At 33.6% G+C, this 19183-nt stretch overlaps 1 protein-coding gene across 14 annotated transcripts in view; it reads right to left on the bottom strand.

Annotated features, from left to right (window-relative positions):
• Positions 1 to 19183, bottom strand: part of CDH18 (cadherin 18) — a 536769-nt gene that overhangs the window by 51159 nt on the left and 466427 nt on the right. For all 14 annotated transcript variants that reach the window (XM_042806880.1, XM_042806879.1, XM_042806882.1 and 11 more), the window contains 2 exons: positions 17281 to 17448; positions 5004 to 5191 (listed from right to left, as the gene is read on the bottom strand). In XM_042806880.1, coding sequence (XP_042662814.1) covers positions 5004 to 5191; positions 17281 to 17448 — 356 coding nt within the window. The remainder of the gene's footprint in view (positions 1 to 5003; positions 5192 to 17280; positions 17449 to 19183) is intronic.

The following is a 19183-nucleotide window of genomic DNA, read 5'->3' as shown; positions in this document are numbered from 1 at the left end:
TTTCTGGCTTCAGCCAATTTACAAAGGACAGCCAGGTTAATATTTATTATCATACTGAGCAAAGCAAGTAGTTTGTACAGATATATATAGACTACCACTAAGTTTCCAACAGTCTCAGAACACAAGCATTATATTATTAGAAGTTGCATATGTATGGGTTTGTTTTTTAGAATCGAAATTATGACGACATTATGGCATGGCAAAATTCCAATACGAGCAGTATCACTCTGCGTGGACCTGACAGCCTGCCTGAACAGAACTCAGTATAAGTATTCAAGCCTTCGACCAAGGCTAAACTGGTATTTCCTACCACCCCAAAGAGTAGAAAAGTAGTACTTACGGTAAGATATATGGGAAACTCAATGTGTGATTTGTCAAAGTCAGTGGGTATTTTCTAGATAAAATCTACAGTATATTTGACTGATGATGTGTAAGAAAAATAGTTGGTCAGGATTTATATATGCTATATATTTCTTTGATTTCTCCTCTGTGTATTGAAGGACAATTAATTCATTCTCTTAACTCCAACAGTGTGAGACTTTTTTGTATTTTGTTTTCTCTGTCTACCTTTCCTGAATGTAAAAATAAAAAATTTAAAGGCATGGAAATTTACCATAGCCTGATAAATATATTACTATAAGAAAAAGAGCTAATTTCTCAATTAAATCAATTGATAAAAAAATATAAGTTTAGTAAATGCTAACTTAGATGATGTTCATTAATTTATGATGTATTTCTGTTATGGGCAGGGAAATATTAAATAGCAATTTGCATTATTTTTCAGCATATATATTCTAAGATTAAGCAATAGGGTTGCAAATTGTAACTACGATGTCTTTTTGGAAAATTAACAAGTTTATACTGACAATGACTTCATTAGGTTGCATAGGAAAATTAATTTCTCCCAGAAAACACATGAGGAATAACACAAAGTCTTGTTTTCTTTCTTTTTTGTAGTTATTCATTCAGACAACACCAACAGTTTGTTTGTTTGTTTTTTGTTTAAAAATACAAGAATAATCCATTCAAATAATCAGAAAAGGCTGACATTTCAACCATAGCCAAAGCAGTTTTATACTTTCATTTTCTTTCTTCTTCTTCCCATAACATCTCTGACTTTAAGAACCAGGTATTAGGACATAATGGAAAAAGAGTTTACTCTCCTGGACTGTGATTCACAGAGGTTAAGAAATGACACTATTTCCAACACAGATATTTTAGACAGAAAAGACACATACTGTACTAAGGATTACTATTACTAGGGGTCACAATTAGTATCTTTTTTTTTTTTTTTTCTGCCCTGAGGAAAAGCAAGGAAATATACAAGCAAAGCAAGCCCTTTGATATTCCACATCTTTGAACAACTCACATGTCCAGTTGTTGCATCACTTTTCCTTTCGCTTTTGATAAAATATTAAAAAACCTGAAATCTTGATGCAAGTTGAAATACAGAACTGTATTTTGATGGTCTTCCACTTAAACTGTGCGTGTGTTAAAATTGACATTTGTCTTACATTTCAAGAACAAATTAGGTCCCCATTTATAGCCTGTTTAATGTTGTGCTAAGAAATTTACACATAAAATCATGCACTATTTCAGGTAATTTGAGATGTTTATCAGGAGGGTTTTACTCCTTTTTTTTTTTTTTTTTTTTATAATCTATTTAACGTAACATTTAGCTTAAAATACCTAAGGTATTCTGATCTCGCAAGAGTTCAGGCATAAAAATTATAAAGCAAAATAATTTATATTTACAAAGGAAATATTTCAACTATCCTATTAGATTCACAATATGACTTACTTAAGTCTAAAGAACCAAACAGGAAGATGTTTCTCTGTCCTGTCTGACCCCTTGCACTCTCCAAGAGAAGCAAATACTCAAATAAATGACTTCTAAAGATGTTCACCTGTAATGTGTAAAACCTCAATGTAAATTCTCCCTCATTTAACTCACAGAACAGCCTTGAACATGAGTCGCCTATCTCAGTCATAAACTGTGTAAGATGAGAGGCAGCACTTTCCTGTCTCTCTAGAAATCTAGACCATTTATAGACTTACTTAAAATTGTCCCAACACTGAAGATCATTAATTTTTTCCAGGAAAGAAAGCAAAAAAATTAAATTTTAGATGGACCTACCAGAATTTTTGTTCATGTTTCTTATTTTCCCAAAGAACAATGTCTTTCCATGACAATTACCCACATAACTTCATTTTGTATTTATTGGTTATTATGATATTTATGCAAAACTGAAAATACTAAATGTAGCTCAAGTGACCAGTCAGAGGGCTAACCAGAAAATACTGCTATTCGTTATGCTACAATTTGTGTTTCTAACATCAGATTCCCCAAAATGATAGCAGAATTTTATGAGAAGTAAATAGCTGTTTCCTGAGCATTTCCAGTCATCTTATACAAAATGGAAGAGACATGGGCTGCTCAGACCATTTTTTCTGGGAAACCTGAAAGATACTTGATGACTTGAGGTCAGGAAAGTTCTAGCATACTTCTCTGAAAGTCACAACAAGGGGGGAACATGCCAACCAGTCATTCTCTGAAAGATCCAGAGAGTAGTGGCTTTCACTGTGTTGGTCTTTTGTTTTGTTTCCTTTAGTCTACCACTCAAACAAGGACTTGCAAGGGGCAAAAGGGAAACCCTTCATGGCAGTTTTCAATCAACCCTTTGTGGCAGGATCTTTGAGTCTGAAGGGTGGCTCCACAGGCCTTGTCAATAGGGCAGATAATGAAAGTACTGGATGTTTTGGGTCAACCCAGAATGAGACTAGAAGATTTCTTCCAGCACACACAGACTTTGCCAGCCTGTTGAACAGTGTAACATGGAGGCACTGAGAATTTTTTTGTTTTTTTTTTTTTTTATCAGAACCTCAACTAACTAAAGATTCAGAAGTTTTGAGATGGAAATCTTCAGACACAATAATATATTTACTTCTAACTTTTCTGATGTGCCTACTATACATTCTTCTAGAGAAGTACTAGAGGACAAATCATTCTATTCTACTGTTATAGAAGGTACTGGCATTTGATATACCAAAAAGTCCTGATTCTGTTCTTAGTGGAGATCATCTGTTTCAGGTAGGCTATCAAACAAATTCAGCTTCAAACCCAATCTATATTAAAAGTAATTACAGCACACAGTATATAAAATACTTATTAAACTGCATACAAGATCTGAGTAAAAAAACAATTAAAAAAATTAGATTGCCTTTTTGTACTGTACAAGGGGTTACTATAACTTCTGTGAGGAAAGAATGGAGGTATTTCACACCAATTTATGTAGATTAAAGTGCTGATTTTCTGCTCAACTGAAATATAACACTACTTAAGCAAAATGTACCCCTTCTTGTCTTGATGGAAAAATGACTCAAATCAGTGTCATGTGTATGTATAAGAACAGGCAACATATGGTTTTGTCATATTCCAAAACACAGAGAAAATTTCTCTGAAGCTATTTTGTCTGCCAAAACCAGTAAGAAATGTGATTTCAGACTTTTTATGTATGGACTCTTTCATTTTGTTGTAGATTCTTTCTTTCTGCTTCATGTTCTCAATAAGTATAAATGTCATATTTAATGAACAATAGTCATGCCGAACTTTTAAACAGAGAACAATGCTCATTTTGAAGAAGAAATAACAGATTATGGCATTAGCTACATCAAGACCACCAGGAAATAAATTCAGTGCTATAAAACAGAGTTTACTTTTATGTGTCTGAAAGAGGTAGGTATTAGACAACCTTTATAAAAGACACTGAACTAAAGCTTTTTTAGATACTGGGAGAGATAGGAACCCTTTTTCAATCATTATGAATTATGGAAATAACAGTTCATTCAGTTACAAAATCTTTTTTAAGATTTTAAATAAAAATTTGCATACATACATTATCTATTCAGATGCAAAAAAGCCCCAACATTCTTTATGCTAGTTTTTATTTATTCTCTTTTGCATGCTTTCTCTGTTTTTAACTCCTCCTACTGTTAATCAGGCCCAGAATACATATTACCAAATATGAATACAAATTCACTTTTATTTTTTAGGCTGTATAGATATAATTGATGTCTACAAGATTCAATAACAACAAATCCATGTGAGTGTTGCTAATTGATGTCTGGTAGTCCAAGTTAAAACTGAAATTAAGAAAATATTTCCCTTTGTTGGAAAGGGTTTTTTTAAAAAATGTTACTAAAATATAATAACCCATCTCTCTGGGTTATTATACAAGTAGATTTAAATCTAGCTATAAAATATTAGCACAAATTGGCAGACAATTCAGGAAACGTTCACTATGAATTCAGTTCAGAGGACTTAAGATGGGAATGGAATTATCTATGGAATTAGATTTGTGCATGGAATTCAGTTAAGAATGAAATTAAATGACATGAACACTTTATAATTAATAGTTTAAATAGACTGGGATAAATATAGGAAATTCATATAAATGATAACTGTGTGACAGTTTGAGCACTTACATTTTGAGTCTTTATAAGCAAGTCGGTATTTACATTACACAGTGCACAATACTTGACCATTTAGATACCTGATGGTAAGTAAGTCAAAGAATAAAAGGCTATGAGAACTGAATTATACATTCATTGCCACAGATGGACTTACTATGTCAGGATTTGGCCAGTTTGGGGACAACTTTTAGCCAAATTTTACTTCTTTCAAAGAAATCTAATATGTAAAACTATTATTCAGAAAAAATAAATGATCTTAAAAAATCAGTAAGATTTAGTTTATTCTAAATATTAGATATGAGCACAGAATATTTAAATAACTGTTTCTTTCCTCTAGTTTTTTTTCTCCCTGCCTTTCCTGCAAAGATTTGAAGTGTCTCAGAAAGCAGTGTGGAGAAGTTTACACAGCTGAAGTTAATGGTTCAGTAGGTTTACACAGTAAAATATTTTCCTTGTGGTATCTGCTTATTCAGCATTCATTATCATATTTTAATTATATGCAGAGGGAACTTTCAAAGTCTATTGCTTACCTTCTTCAGGGAAAGAATTCCCTCCCTTGTTTCTTTGTCAGTAGATATGGAGAACACCCCAGAGCCATCACCATTTATGATCGTGTACTTCATGTCCGCATTTGAACCAGTGTCTGCATCATTTGCTTTGATCTTGCCAACAGCTGATCCAACTTGAGCTGATTCAGGAACATAGAGTTGGTAATGTTCTGAGGGGGAAGAAAAACAAAACACAGGAGCTTGGACATATTCTAGCCAAACTAAATTAGGGAACCACTTGATACACTTCTGAGTAAATGGAAGAGTATTTCATATGCAAAACTGACACATAAGCCTATAAACTTATTTAGATTCCTGAAAGAATTCAAAAGGGAATTGTACTTTATTTGGGATGCCTTCATTCCCTATTCAAAATCCAAATTACCTAATGCAGGTTTTTGGTTTTCACAGTTATTTTTGCTGTTCATTACATAACACAGAAGTTAAGTCTGAAGGTTACTTCACACCAGTACTTTTAAAAGTTTATCTTCTCTATAACCAAAATATATTTAACTTCACTAATTTACCATCAAATGACTAGTCAAAAGAGTACTTCTGAACTGAAAATCTCTGTATATTTATAATTTGTTTTTCTGAAATCCTATCAGTTTTGCAACATCGCATCAGTATTTTGTAACATTGAATCAATATATATTTTTTCCTACAGATAAATGTAATAAAACTTAGTATTTTACCATTATCACTTTGTAGTGTTTTTGTTGCAGCACTAAACCCCTTGCACACCAATTTTAGTTGGTATCCATGGTAAAGGAAAGTGATGAGTACATTAAACTATTACACAATTGTGCCCATAAAAACCATTCGTAACAAGTATGACCTCCTTTCAGTGTTTTTATAACCGGTTAGGTTAATCATTAGAAAATTATATGGTTTTTGAAAGATAATTTTCTTTACTGTCTCTATCCTTTTGTATTAAATCTCCTAACAGGTACAAAGTTGCCTGGGGGACAGGAAGGTGCCACAAGGAGAAAAAAGTGGCAAACAGCCACAAACTGTTTACATAAACCTCAATTTCCATCTGAAACTAGGCCATAAAGACAGCTTAATGAAATTTTCTCCCAAAATGCTAGTGTTGTAACACAGCAGGGATGCTGAAACCTACCAGCACTGAAAGGGAGAATACACATTCAATAGAAAGTGTGCACACACCAACCCCCCCGCCCAAACAACCCCCCATCCAAATCCCTCTCCAACAGACTTCACACCTTCTATCATAGGTCAACCACCAACACAGAAGAGAGAGCAAAATAACAAATTCTGTTATTACATATCTTCTAAAACTCTGCAGAGTTTCTTCTACATTCCTCTTAGGCATTCTGTGACAGTGAATGCAATAGTGAAACACTGAGGTATAGGACAGTATATCAGAAGATGCTACAAGTCAAAGCTTATGAAATTATGAATCTACAGAAGTTGCAATTGCAGACGGAATGGCTGTTATCAATAAAATACAATTAACTAACTTTACACACCTGTTAGAAGATTTTATTACAAATTTGTCTAACTCCTAGCACAATGGTTCTTAAACCTATTTAGAGTATTGAATTATTTTTGTAACACTAGCCCATAATACTAATAAACAAATAGTAGTGTGAGAAAGATAGATAAGTGTACTAAATTTTGTTACTCCAAAAGGAAAGAGAGGTTTCCTAGGAAAACAAAAAATAAGTTACTATGAATTAGGGAAATCTCAAGGGAAACAAGAAGTGTCCAGCAGAATATGAGAAAAAGTATAATTTGCTATGTAAAAAGGAAAATACCGACAGTAATATAACAGGAAAATCTCTTTGTACTTGATTCAATTAAAAAGCATAGATAATTCTTTGATGAAATTCTTTTATATGCATATAAAAGCCACCTTCACAAATTTCCAAATAAATACTCTGCTATGCATTCTTTTACTATGCTTTGTGCTTATGGATGATGTTAACTGACACTTTCATATTGCTGCTTTCTTTATTTCATACATAAAATTATAGTGATGGGATAAGATTAATTTTGGAATTTACTTACTGTTAAAATAAATGTGGAAAGTGGTCTTTTGACACTTTTGCTCTGACTAATGCATTCCAAAAAGGAAAAGGTTGAGGCCATAAAGAATATATTATGTAGAGGCCATAAAGAATATGTTATATAACCAAGACTCTTCAGTAACTGGAAGTGTTATAACCCATATGATAGGGTGAACTAATTAGACAGTTCCAAATAGTCAAGCTAGTTCAAATATATCCATATGACACTACACTCTGCTTTATAATCACACCCCAAGTGTTAACCATCTGTTTCAGAAAATCATTTCTCTGATACCAGCTTCAAACATTCTGAAATACTAAAACTTCAAGCAAAACAAATACTTGAAATCACTTATTCATTATCTATCAGTATTTGTTGAACTGATATGTTTCAAAAAAAAAAAAAAAAAAGATGGAATTCAAAGAAAACTGTTAAAAACGTAAACTCTTAGATAAGAAGGTCAGAAATGTCTCCCAACAAGTGTTGAAACACTGGTTCACAGAGACAGCCTGAAGATGTCTCCTACAGACATGAGGCAAATATATAATTACAAACAATACTATCTAAAACCAAAAAACACGTAAGAGTATAAAATTAATTAACATGAAGATTAGATAAAATATAGACATTTCTTTAGACTACCAGTGGAAATTCGAACTCTTCTTACTAAACACTAAATCACTGTAAACTTTATTACTGGAAAGTAGAGGAACAAACTAAAGGCTCAGTTTGACATTTCCTTGGGCATTGAATAAATTTTGATAGAACCTTAAAAGTAATGTGGGATACATATGCTGTGAATTTATGATTCTTTATTGTGATCTATGAGTCTGTCTCAACCCTCTAAAAATTGGTTGGGAAATTAGGAGCCCTAAGGATCAGGTAACAGTCTGTATCAAAACTCTTTCACCAAATTTGCCGGAGTTGAATAGATTGTTCCTATGCTCCCAGCATTGTGGTCTTCCAGGAGCTGTTGTAAAGCAGAAATTTCAAACGCTCTTGGGGATGCTCTAAATTGTGCTAGAAGAGCTGCCTCGTGGCTTATGGATCAAGATTCTTTAGAGGTTGATTTGATTCTCAATTTTTGTGTGAACTTTCACTCAGATGCATTCACTTAGCTAATAAAATGAAATTAATACTCTTTTCCAGTTAATGTATTGTATAGGATAACCATACCACTTTTCAGGACTTTAACTGACTCTAACTTAAACATTTTTCAAATACATATACGGGATCTTCATCTTTTTTTCAATAAACTATATGACTTATCTGTCATTATAGTACAGAAACAATTTATTGATTTGCAGAAGAATTTACTTCTAATTTCAGTTAGCCTACAGGCAACCTATAATGCTGTGTTTTACTCTCACAAAAGCAATTTCTCTGAATCTCTCAAAAAAAGAAGTATGACAGTATTTAATGCAACTCAACAAGCATGTTACTCACTTTATTTTATTCATTATTTTATTTTACTGATGATTTTGACTTTTACAGGTTATAATGTCCTCTTGAACAGTAGGAATTATCTTACTTAACCAAGGGAGACAGGAGAGGCCTAATACTGATCTAATAGAAATACAAATATATACATGGCCTGCTTATTATTTGTCTATCCAAGGTACAGTTTTAATAACATGAGGATAAATACTGCTTGGTGATGAAGCAAAAGATGCATTCATTTATACATCACATCTTGTACACTGATGCCTTTCTCTGTCTACTAGAAAACTGATAAACAGAGAAACTGATGGCCTTAACATAAAATATCACCATACCCTAAATGTATATCAAAGTGCCATGTGAAGGTTTGCTTGAACCTACTATCTAAATACTCAGTCATGAGCCAAATTGATAAAATATGCAGAATAAATGGACAGTGAGCCAGGCTCAAATTATGATGATTATGAGCACAAAATTCAACTGGCAGCTAATTAACAGTAGTTGTTCAGGAATCAAAACTGTGGCCAAAACTATTTAATGTCTTAATTAATGACCTGAATGATGGGTTGCATGTACTTGCAGCAAACAAGCTGACAACACCAACTTGGGAAAAAGTGGTCAGTATGCTGGAGGGCAGTGCTGCTCTTCAAAGTGACCTGGACAGGCTGGAGAAATGGGCTGACAGGAACCTTATGGTGGGCAATGGCAGCACTGGGGAAGGAATAATGCCATTCACCAGCACACGCTTGGAGACAACCACCCATAAAGCAGCTTTACAGCAAAGGAACTGAAAAGGACCCTTCAAAACTTGACTAGTCAAGTCCCTTAGCACTTGATCTAACTGATCCTGCTTTAAACAGGACTTTGGGTCAGATGACCTTTTGGAGGTCACACATGAATCCATGTTCCTGGCATTTATGAAACTGTGTCTCACATTTTACTGCCAGCTGGCTTTGATAAAATAAAGTGCAGCTCCAACTGTGGACTGTGCTCAATCTTGCTTGGTGGCTTTCTACTACAAAGTTATTCTTCATTCACAGAGCTGATTGTTTTCATTACATGTAATAGATTATACTGGATTTCTCTTATGAAACTGCAGTTTTTTAGAATTTCATTTATCACAGTATGTCTTGGACTTTTGTTATATCTCTCTTTACTATGCTTATTTTTAATATAATAAAACCAATTTTATCCATCATCATTATGAATACTGTAACTTTTATGATTCCAGAAGCTCAGTCAATTCTATATCTACTGTCTTTGTTCTGAATATTCTTTTTGATGACAACATCCCTTTCACACAATGAAATTAAGGATGCAATTTCTAAGATGTGTGTTTGGCTTATTCTTCTTCCCTACCAAAAAAAATGTTTTTGCTCTTTCCAAAAATATTCGAAATGAAGTTATTTCTTATTTGTAAATATGACACTAAAACAATCAGACATTTTGCTTCCCCTGAAACTCTGGAGAACAAAACACTCGTGGGTCAATTTAGAAAAAAAAACATTTTTCGTAGATGCAATAGACTTCTTTGGCTGGAAGACGACTTGTGCATCCCCATGTCTCTGCTTTTCACATCTCAGTGAAAACTGGGAGTTATGTTTGTCGCTAAAATTATAATCAGTGAAGAGTTTCATTTATGTTCCATGCAACTTTGCCTTTGCAGATAGTAATTAAAAGGAACTGAGAACTTTCTGACTAATTCACAGAGATCATAGTAAAAGCAGAAACAGAAAGAAAACTGGGTTTCCTAGATTTTCAGATTCAGTATTTTCCTGTAGGTACTGAAAATCCAAATACAGATTTGCTATGCAAATGGCATGGGAAAACCAACATATATACTCCATAATCATCTCTAATGAGCAACTTAATGGTTGGGCATGATCTGCAGCAGTCTCTAGATAGGTGTTGTGTTGAGCATACTCTGCCATTTAAAGGGGAACTGGTGACACCAGGCAGCTTGGGTCAGCAGAAAACAACAGCAACACCTGTAAAAGGTATACACTTCATCTGAACTGTGTTTATTTTTGTTGTTTTCTTTGTTTTTCCCTGGCATTAGCACAGATAAGATTTTGCTCCTTTCTCTGAAGAACAACCCTTAAAAAGGAGTGGTCCTGCTCCCAGTTCTCTGCTCAGTAAACAACCAAATCAAAAAACCAATTCCCCTCACTCCCAAAACCACTACAGCCTCATTCGGAAGCCTTATAGGAAAAAAAAAAAAATCTATCTAGAGTATTTCAGAATTATTTTGATATGTATGTTATATATATAAAGAATGATCTATCTTGTACATAGAAATCCTCACATGCAATAGTCAATTAAGCGAAATAAAAAACACTGCTAGACTCCACCCTACTGTTCGGAGTACAGTTGATGCACATAGCTGGCATTAAATTTCTGTATACAGAACACATATTTTCTACAAATATTTAGTCAGACTTTGACATAAATATATTTTTGCCCCTCCCAGTTTTCCTTTACATTTGAATTCCATAAACACTTATGTGATCAAGTTTTATTGTCATGAATTTGTTAAATGAGAGTTTTAAAATCAGATCTTTAAATACTCTTGAAAAGTATTACATTTACCTCTTTTAATTTTTACAGTAAAATTCTGACTACGGGAATCACACTTACTCTGCTCAGGAAAGAGAATATCATAAGACTTCCTATGTGATCAAATGCCATTAAACAACTTATGTCAGATTTCAGTGATACATGAAACAATTTCATAGTTTTAACTTCAAATATTCTGCAGATATGAGAACATATCAATCTTCTCATAAACAAACAGAATAAGTAGACAATTAAACAAATCACTTCACACAATATTTCCCAGCCTATGGAAGCATGCACTCAAAGATACATACACTTTATTTCTTATCTCTTAACTCTCTTTGGTACTTAATGAACATCATCATCTCTTTAGCAATGTGTTCCTCATCTCACATGTCCATCTCTTTAAGTGTACCATAGATGAATGATTGATTCTAGTACACTAGAAAGATACAACATACGAGAAATTTTAGAAGATCACTTGGATCGCTAAGGCTTGTCCCTTTTACCACTCTATTTCCTCAAGATGTTATTGATGCTAGCTGCTTTATAAACAGACCATTGTCCTTGTGCAGCAGCCTTGCTAGGCAGGTGATTCTAAGTACTTTTTCTGGCGAATCAAAAAAGAAACATATTTCTCTTATGTTTAAGATGAACAGCTGTTGTCTCTTGGCATGACACATTCAAGTCACACCCCTTCACTGAGTAATACAAGCATATAATAGCATTTTTCTCCTTTACATAGGCTACTGGCTGTTACAATCAGAAGGAAACTGATGTTCTGGAAACTGACAGAAGTGGAAGATTGGTAGCATATATTTACCTGCCCCATATTCAGTTTCTGATGGGACACTTTAGCCATTTCTAAAGAAAGAACAATTAAGTTTGGTGGTGTTGGAGATTTACTTGTGATGATTCTCTGTAAAGGCAGAAAATCAGTATACTGAACACCAACCATACTCACAAAGGAAGCATCACTCACTGGATTAATCTTTATGTCTTAAGTTAGCTGAGGTTAGCATACCAGGCAAGAATTCTGGTTAGCAGAAAACTCCCAGTATTAAACAGAGGTATTTTAAAAGCACAACAAAAGGAATTATCTTTGAACAGCCCTTAAATTTTCTCATGAGAGTCTACCCGTAAAATATCATTATGTTGACTCAATTTCACAAGAGTACTAAAAAGAAGCTACATTTAATTTCTAAGTAATACCTGGTTTGGACATAAAATATCTTAATACAGGCTGCTGTATTTCCTTATGACCTAGAAATATCTAATTTCCTGGTATTTTCCCTGGTATGTGTATATATGTTACTCATTTTATCTTTTAATGAGTTATTAATAATTGCTTCTCAGTAGATTGCTCATACACACCAGGCTCATCCTGTATACTATTTACACAAAGAGCTGTTTCCAAAGCCAACTTTGTCTAACTACTAGGAAGGAAGAATGATCCTCCCTAAATCTTACAGATGGAAAAAAATAAACAAATAATATGATTATGATCTATATTTCTTTAGACATCCTGGAATACATATATGATAAAAATTGTTGATAATATGTAAACTATAACTCTAGAAAAGCACATCCTAAATTGTGAATCACCTATAGAATCAAACAGTGAACATGGCAGTAGAAAAAAAAAACTTACCTGTGCAATACACGAATGAGAAAAATGAGAATAAAATAAAATTTACAGGGTGGTAACCACTTTTAAAGAAAGAGAATAAAGCTATATTCAGGAATACATTTTCTGAAGATCAAAATACTAGGGTTCTGTGTAAATCTGGCTTTAAATCAAGTTTTTACATCTCTTTCTAGCCTGATTTAAGGTCTTATTAAAAGACCTGAGCATCTCTTCTGCAATAACTGATACTTGGGACTATTCAATTGCACTACATTTTACCTTTAGTATTTTATAGCTAGTAGCTCTTGGGAATAGTAACAGAAGTAGTAAGTGTTGTAGTGTGAAATATGAAAAAGACATTCCTCTAATTATAATGAAAAAAAAAAAAAAGTCTTATTAAATAAACAACATTTAAATATAAAATAATTTCTGGAATAAAATGCTTCCTAATATGCCCTGGACACTGGATCATTGCTGGACTCATCATCATCACATAAAAGACACAATGAACAGGAAACTAGATTACTAGGTATGAACAAAATCTAATTTACAAGGGTGCAGTTGATCAGATGTCAGCAATCTTAAACCAAACCACTTATCAAGTCCTTTTCTTGCTTTGTTTCAAATCTGAGTTTCCTGAGGACACACAACTTCTGTAATCATTTTAATTCAATAGTCTCCAGTAACTGTTAACCTCTGTCCAATTTCAGGCAAATCTAAGAAAAGGGCAGAGGCCTCAAAGACATGATTCTACAAGCCTCTTGACAATTACTGGTTGAAGAGGAGAAAGACCTGCTAGAAGAAAATCAGGGAAAATTCCACTTTACTCATCTCATTTGGCAGCAGCCAAGTGGTCAATCAGCAGGCAGACAGCTCTACGCTAGTCACCACAGGAGGACAGGACAGTCTACAGTACACAGCAGTGGGGAGTGAGAGGATGCTGACCGTTATGTACGGGAATCATAGGAACTGGATGTACTAGGTAGAACTGGGGATATGGAAAGGACAATATTAGAGTATAAATTCCACAAGAAAATGAACAGGAGATACCTTTGCACTTAATTAGCTAATGAGTTATATTAACAAGGCCCGACAGAAGACACCTTACTTATACAGAAGAGAATTAGTGTTTACTTCTGGGATATGAGCTTACTTTTTCAGAACTAACTGGAGTATATTCATACAACATTCCTATTTAAACATGGATGTGCACTTTTCATACAATGCCGATGTAAAAAATGAGACCAAACTAATTATGCATATACATAATTTCACATTATATATATATACTGCTGTGAAACAACCAAGCCTCAGCAATCAAGCTTTATAAAGTATGTTTTAAACCATGACTTGTATTTAAATTCTGCTATGCCTTAAAGAACTGAGCTAGGCATATCAAACAGACAAACAAACAAATCTACAAATGGGGTATCAGGGAAACCATTTCCTTGTAAAATTAGACTGTACACACAGTAACTACAGATATCCTACACACTATTCAGAATGCAGTCATTAACACTTGATGGACAAAACATGTCAGTAGAAGTATTTTCCTAGTGTGATGATCTTGATGCAATCAGAACAAAGCAAAACATGCAGAATCTATTTATCTTGAACAAGACCAGTGAGAATTAACGAAAGAAAACTATACAGAAAATTCTGATGTAACTCAAGGCTGATAAGTGTCATCAGTAGCTGGAAAAACAGATTACTGAAATAGATTTATGACTATGAAATTAGGGCTTTACAGCCATCAACTGAGTGGATCCATCAGTGGTAAAACTAACAAGAACTGAGAGATGCTGATTATTGAAAAGCAAATGTCTTCCCATGCAGAGCACTGTCTGTCAGCTTACATTAAATGGATAGTTCATTTATCACTAAACTCTCTAAAGAAAGGAAATTTGTGGTGCTGAAGAAAAAGAAATCAGTATTGTATAAGATGCACTGATGTAATTTATAAACAAAATGTATTTGAGGTTTCAGGTTATATTCCTGCTGAATTCACAACCCCTTGCCTACTTCTGAGACATACTACTGTGTTTTGCAAGCAGTATTTTTCAGCTATATTTCCTATTCCAGAGATTATTATTACTATGTATTTCAGAACTGTAACCATCACACATATCACATGCAGTAGAGTTTCATACTCTTCCTCCTAGGTTTTTTGATATTTTGGAAAACTGTAGATCTACTGTAGCTGTTCTGTTAGAAATTTCTTTTAAAGACAGCTATATTTAGGGTAAATACAGAAAACAAACACAGTACATTCATTTAAGCAGATATATTTGCAACCTCTATTTCTAAGTTTTAAATAGATTTTTAAAGTATTTTGTTAAGGGGGACAAATCCTGCATAGCTTACTCCATATACACCTCTGATGAACGCTGCTCTACCAAAACCAGAAACGTACGATCTTTTAAATATGTACAATAAAGCATATTTCTAAATAAAACAAATAATAAAAACATCGATCAGATGTGCTTCCAATCATGTTCTCAAGTGAAATACTCATACAGTTAGCGTCAGATTCAAAACTCACAAATATGATAATGGAGAAAAGGAAACTAACCAAAAGAAACTCTGCAGTTTAGCTGAGACTCAGCTTGTCCCAAGGGTTATACATTTGATATATGTGCAGTTTTGGTTAGCACTTCCCTTGAATTCAATTCTGAATGTGACAAGCCTCAGTAAGTCTCATTTAGTATTCCATCTAATAAGGAAATTGAAAAGAAATTTAACTGAAAACCATGGCATACAAAGAAAAGAGAAGAAAAATAAACAATGAAGTTATTTATACTAGTGCAATACTCATGCATTACTGTAATGGCTCATGATGCTAAGATGGCCTGATTTTAGATCACCAATACTTTTGTTCTGTACTACTAACATACAGCTACCTTTCTTTTGCAAAGGGTTTAAATGATACTTGTGGAAAAGGAGTAAAAAAGCAATGTTGTAGTTATAACTATGGTATAGGAATCCTTTGTAAGGAAAGATAAAGCAAATGTTTGTACTCTGCAAGTACTTGTTCTAGGATTAATATCTTCTGTTAAAAATGGTAAATGCTAAAATTATTTTATTTTATTTTGATAAATAATGAGTTTTCATTAAACATGACATAACATTTTGTAATTTTCAATGTTATTTTTTGCAATTATTAGAAACCCTTAAAATGTATAGAATATAACCGGAACGTTTTATATTTCTTCAATTTATGACAACATACTAATACAGATGAATAAATGCATATGCCAACATACAGTTCTGCCTGTCAGTCAGTTTACTCTCTAAAACATTCTATTCAAAATAAAAGAGACTAATTCTTGAAACCTGATATACAGGGATCAATTTGTTTCTGGGTTTGCAAGAAACTTAGGACATTTTTTCTACTTTAACTATTTTAGATGTTATATTTATTCAAAAATATGCCCTATCTTTTGCCTTTCCAATGGTTAGGAAGTATTAGAGTGATGGATGAAATTACAGTTCTGTGGAACATAAAACCGAATATACATTATTTGAGGCTGTATTTCAAAGGCTTTATGTTTATGTGTTTGTAAGGCACAGAAAAAAAATATTAATTTCTACAACACTTCTAATAAGACTTCTTACTGCTTGATGAGATTTTACATAATGTGTGCTGCCAGGGAGCTTTGTTTTCCCCTGGAGCTTTGTGCTCTATATTATTGTTTATAAATCTCTTTCAAACAGCTTAGAGCACTTCCTGGTGGATGCACGTATAGCTACCAGTCCATTATGATCTACAAGGGCTCACATGATGTCTGAGTCCAGATTACAACATTCTCATTGTCCTTGAGACAATCTTCAAAGGAAAGCAGGTTTACCTATGCAATTACATTCCAGAAGATTTTTAAATAAATTGTTAACTGAATTCTGAATTCATACAAGACTCCAGCTGCTGTGTCAGGTCAATGTGCACCCAATGAGTTGGACAGAAATGAACTTCCTATTAGTGGTCATATTAAAACATTCTCAGAGTATTCTAGCATATAATTTTCATATATACATGTGAGAACATACAGTTTGACATCAACAATTCATTTAACTAGGATAAAGGCAGACTCCACCATAGATCAACAACAGTGAGAAACAGCTTAGGTTTTGACCATCTCTAATGTAAAAACTGATCTTAAAGATCACAGAGAAAGAAACAGAAGTAAAAAACTGATAGATGTGTATGGAAGCAGCCAAAGGCATGCTGTATTCAATTTTTAATGTGTTACCTTTTGTTGTTGTCTACCGTTGGAACAATGTAATTCACTTGTGGGATCAAAATCACACAGTTATTGAAATATAAATTCAAAAAGGACTGGAGAATAACCCACATGACAAAAGTATTCATTTGTCACCCATCTCACTCTTACTCAGTGTTTAATTGAAATAAACTTTCACTTTTTTAATTGAAAGAGATATTCTAGCTATGTCATCTCTGTGCTTCATCTGAAAACACTGAAAAACTGAAAAATATTGGTGAATCCAAACACTTCCCAAGCTGCCTTCTCCCCAGTAATTTGAATACTAATTGGATTTCAGTACTAGCTTCTTTTCAATTCAGTTATATGCTGAAATTGTACATACTCTGAGGAAACCTGGGTGGATTGTCGTTGACATCAGTGAGTGTGATATTTACAGTTGTTGACCCTGACAGCCCTCCGACCTGCCCAGCCATATCTTTGGCTTGAATGACAACGGAATAATGCTCTCTGGCTTCCCTGTCCATGTTGTGCAAGGCAGTCCTGATGACTCCTGTGATGGAAAAACAAACAAACAAACAAAACAAAGATCAGGATTAGCTTGTTTCAGCAAGAGGAAAGGCTAGGCATAACCTTTCTTTTCAGGAAAAGTGGAGCACAGCAGATTTTCTGGAAATGCGAAGCTTTTCTACAGTCAAAATAAGCTGGCTTTAATTGTTTGTGTTCTGTGTATACATATATATATAAATATATATCTTTATATAAAGAAAATGCTAGATGCTGCTAGACAATCAACTTGTTTGAGGATACAAATAAATTAATATATATTAAAACAACTATTATATTAATAAATAATTGATCCAATTTATAGAACATTCCTAGCCAAAAGGTACATTGCCAAAACTCCAGTGTTTTCTCATATAACTGTTTAAATACCTACTTAATAAAAATATTAATGAATGGGAATTCTTATCCCACTGAGGAAGACACAGATTCCTCTTTAAGAAAAGTTAATTTATGAATTAAAATGACATACTTCTTAAAACTACCCAAAAGCTAAACTTTCTTATTTGACAGATCAGAAAAACCTATACTTTCTTATTTGATACATGCCAGTCATATAAATTTATGTTCAAAAGTGTCTTACCTAATACTTCTCTGTAAAGTGAAAGATAAGCTATTATTTCTAGTACAGTACTGAGGGAAAACCAAAATTAAGTGATCCTAAAATTCTATCTATTTTTACCCATCACCATCAGAATTTTTTTTTTTAACATTTGGTTAATTACAGGTGCAGAAGCAAAGATTACAGCAAAGGAGGAGCAGTCAACTCTGTGGGCTGAGTTTCAGTTATGGGACATTTTGACTTATGATGATACCTGTAAATTAGTGCCTGCTAAATTTCTGTGATCACAGGCTGACAGAAATCTCATGGAGTTCAATAAAGGGAAATGCCAAGTCCTGTGCCAGGGAACCAGTACACTCTGTGGACAGAACAGCTGGGAAACAGCTTTTCAGAAAATGAGCTAGGGGATCTTCAAGTGGGACGTGAGCTGGCAATGTACTCTTGAAGCAAACAAGGCCAACAGCATCTCAGGTTATATTATGAAAAGTGTTGCCAGCGGTCAAGGAAGGGGACGGATCCTTCTCTTCTCACCACTGGTGAGGCCACATATGGAGTGCTGGGTTCAGTTCTGGGCTCACCAGTACATAAAAGACATTGATAGACTGGAGTGAATTACATAGAAATAAATAAAGAAATATGTGAAATGTTAAATTTATTAACATTAAATATTCAAAAAAACTAGGTTTTTAGCATAACTTGGTTTTGGACTCCTAAACAGAATAGCTGTTACAACTAGTAAGAAAATATACTACAGCACGATCAGGTGTTGCTTGTGGGTAAATTTTAAATTTATAATAACCATTAACACAAAGCAACTTAAGAAGAGCCTTGCTCTTCTAGATAACCTGTTATACAGCATAATTCTCAAGGCTTTTGATTCCCACAGTCTCTGATGATGCAAAAAGCGATTTCCAAAGCATTACTTTTCTTGTACTTTAAAATTACTTTCTTCGCATTTCTTCAGTAAAACCATTTAGCTATTATTACATATGAAATGGAAATTTCATGTAACTTATGCCACTGTTTCCATGATATTCTGAAAAAAAAAAAAAATCATACATAAATAAGTAGAACTAGCTAAGAAGAATAATATTTTAAAGTATCCATGAAGATTCAAAACGATTTTAACACAATTTTGCACTGTAAGTTCATTTTCATCAGA

This window comes from Tyto alba, unplaced genomic scaffold, assembly GCF_018691265.1.
Source record: "Tyto alba isolate M040663 unplaced genomic scaffold, T.alba_DEE_v4.0 Super-Scaffold_48, whole genome shotgun sequence".
Classification (NCBI taxonomy): domain Eukaryota; kingdom Metazoa; phylum Chordata; class Aves; order Strigiformes; family Tytonidae; genus Tyto; species Tyto alba.
This window is presented reverse-complemented; position numbering and strand designations above follow the sequence as displayed.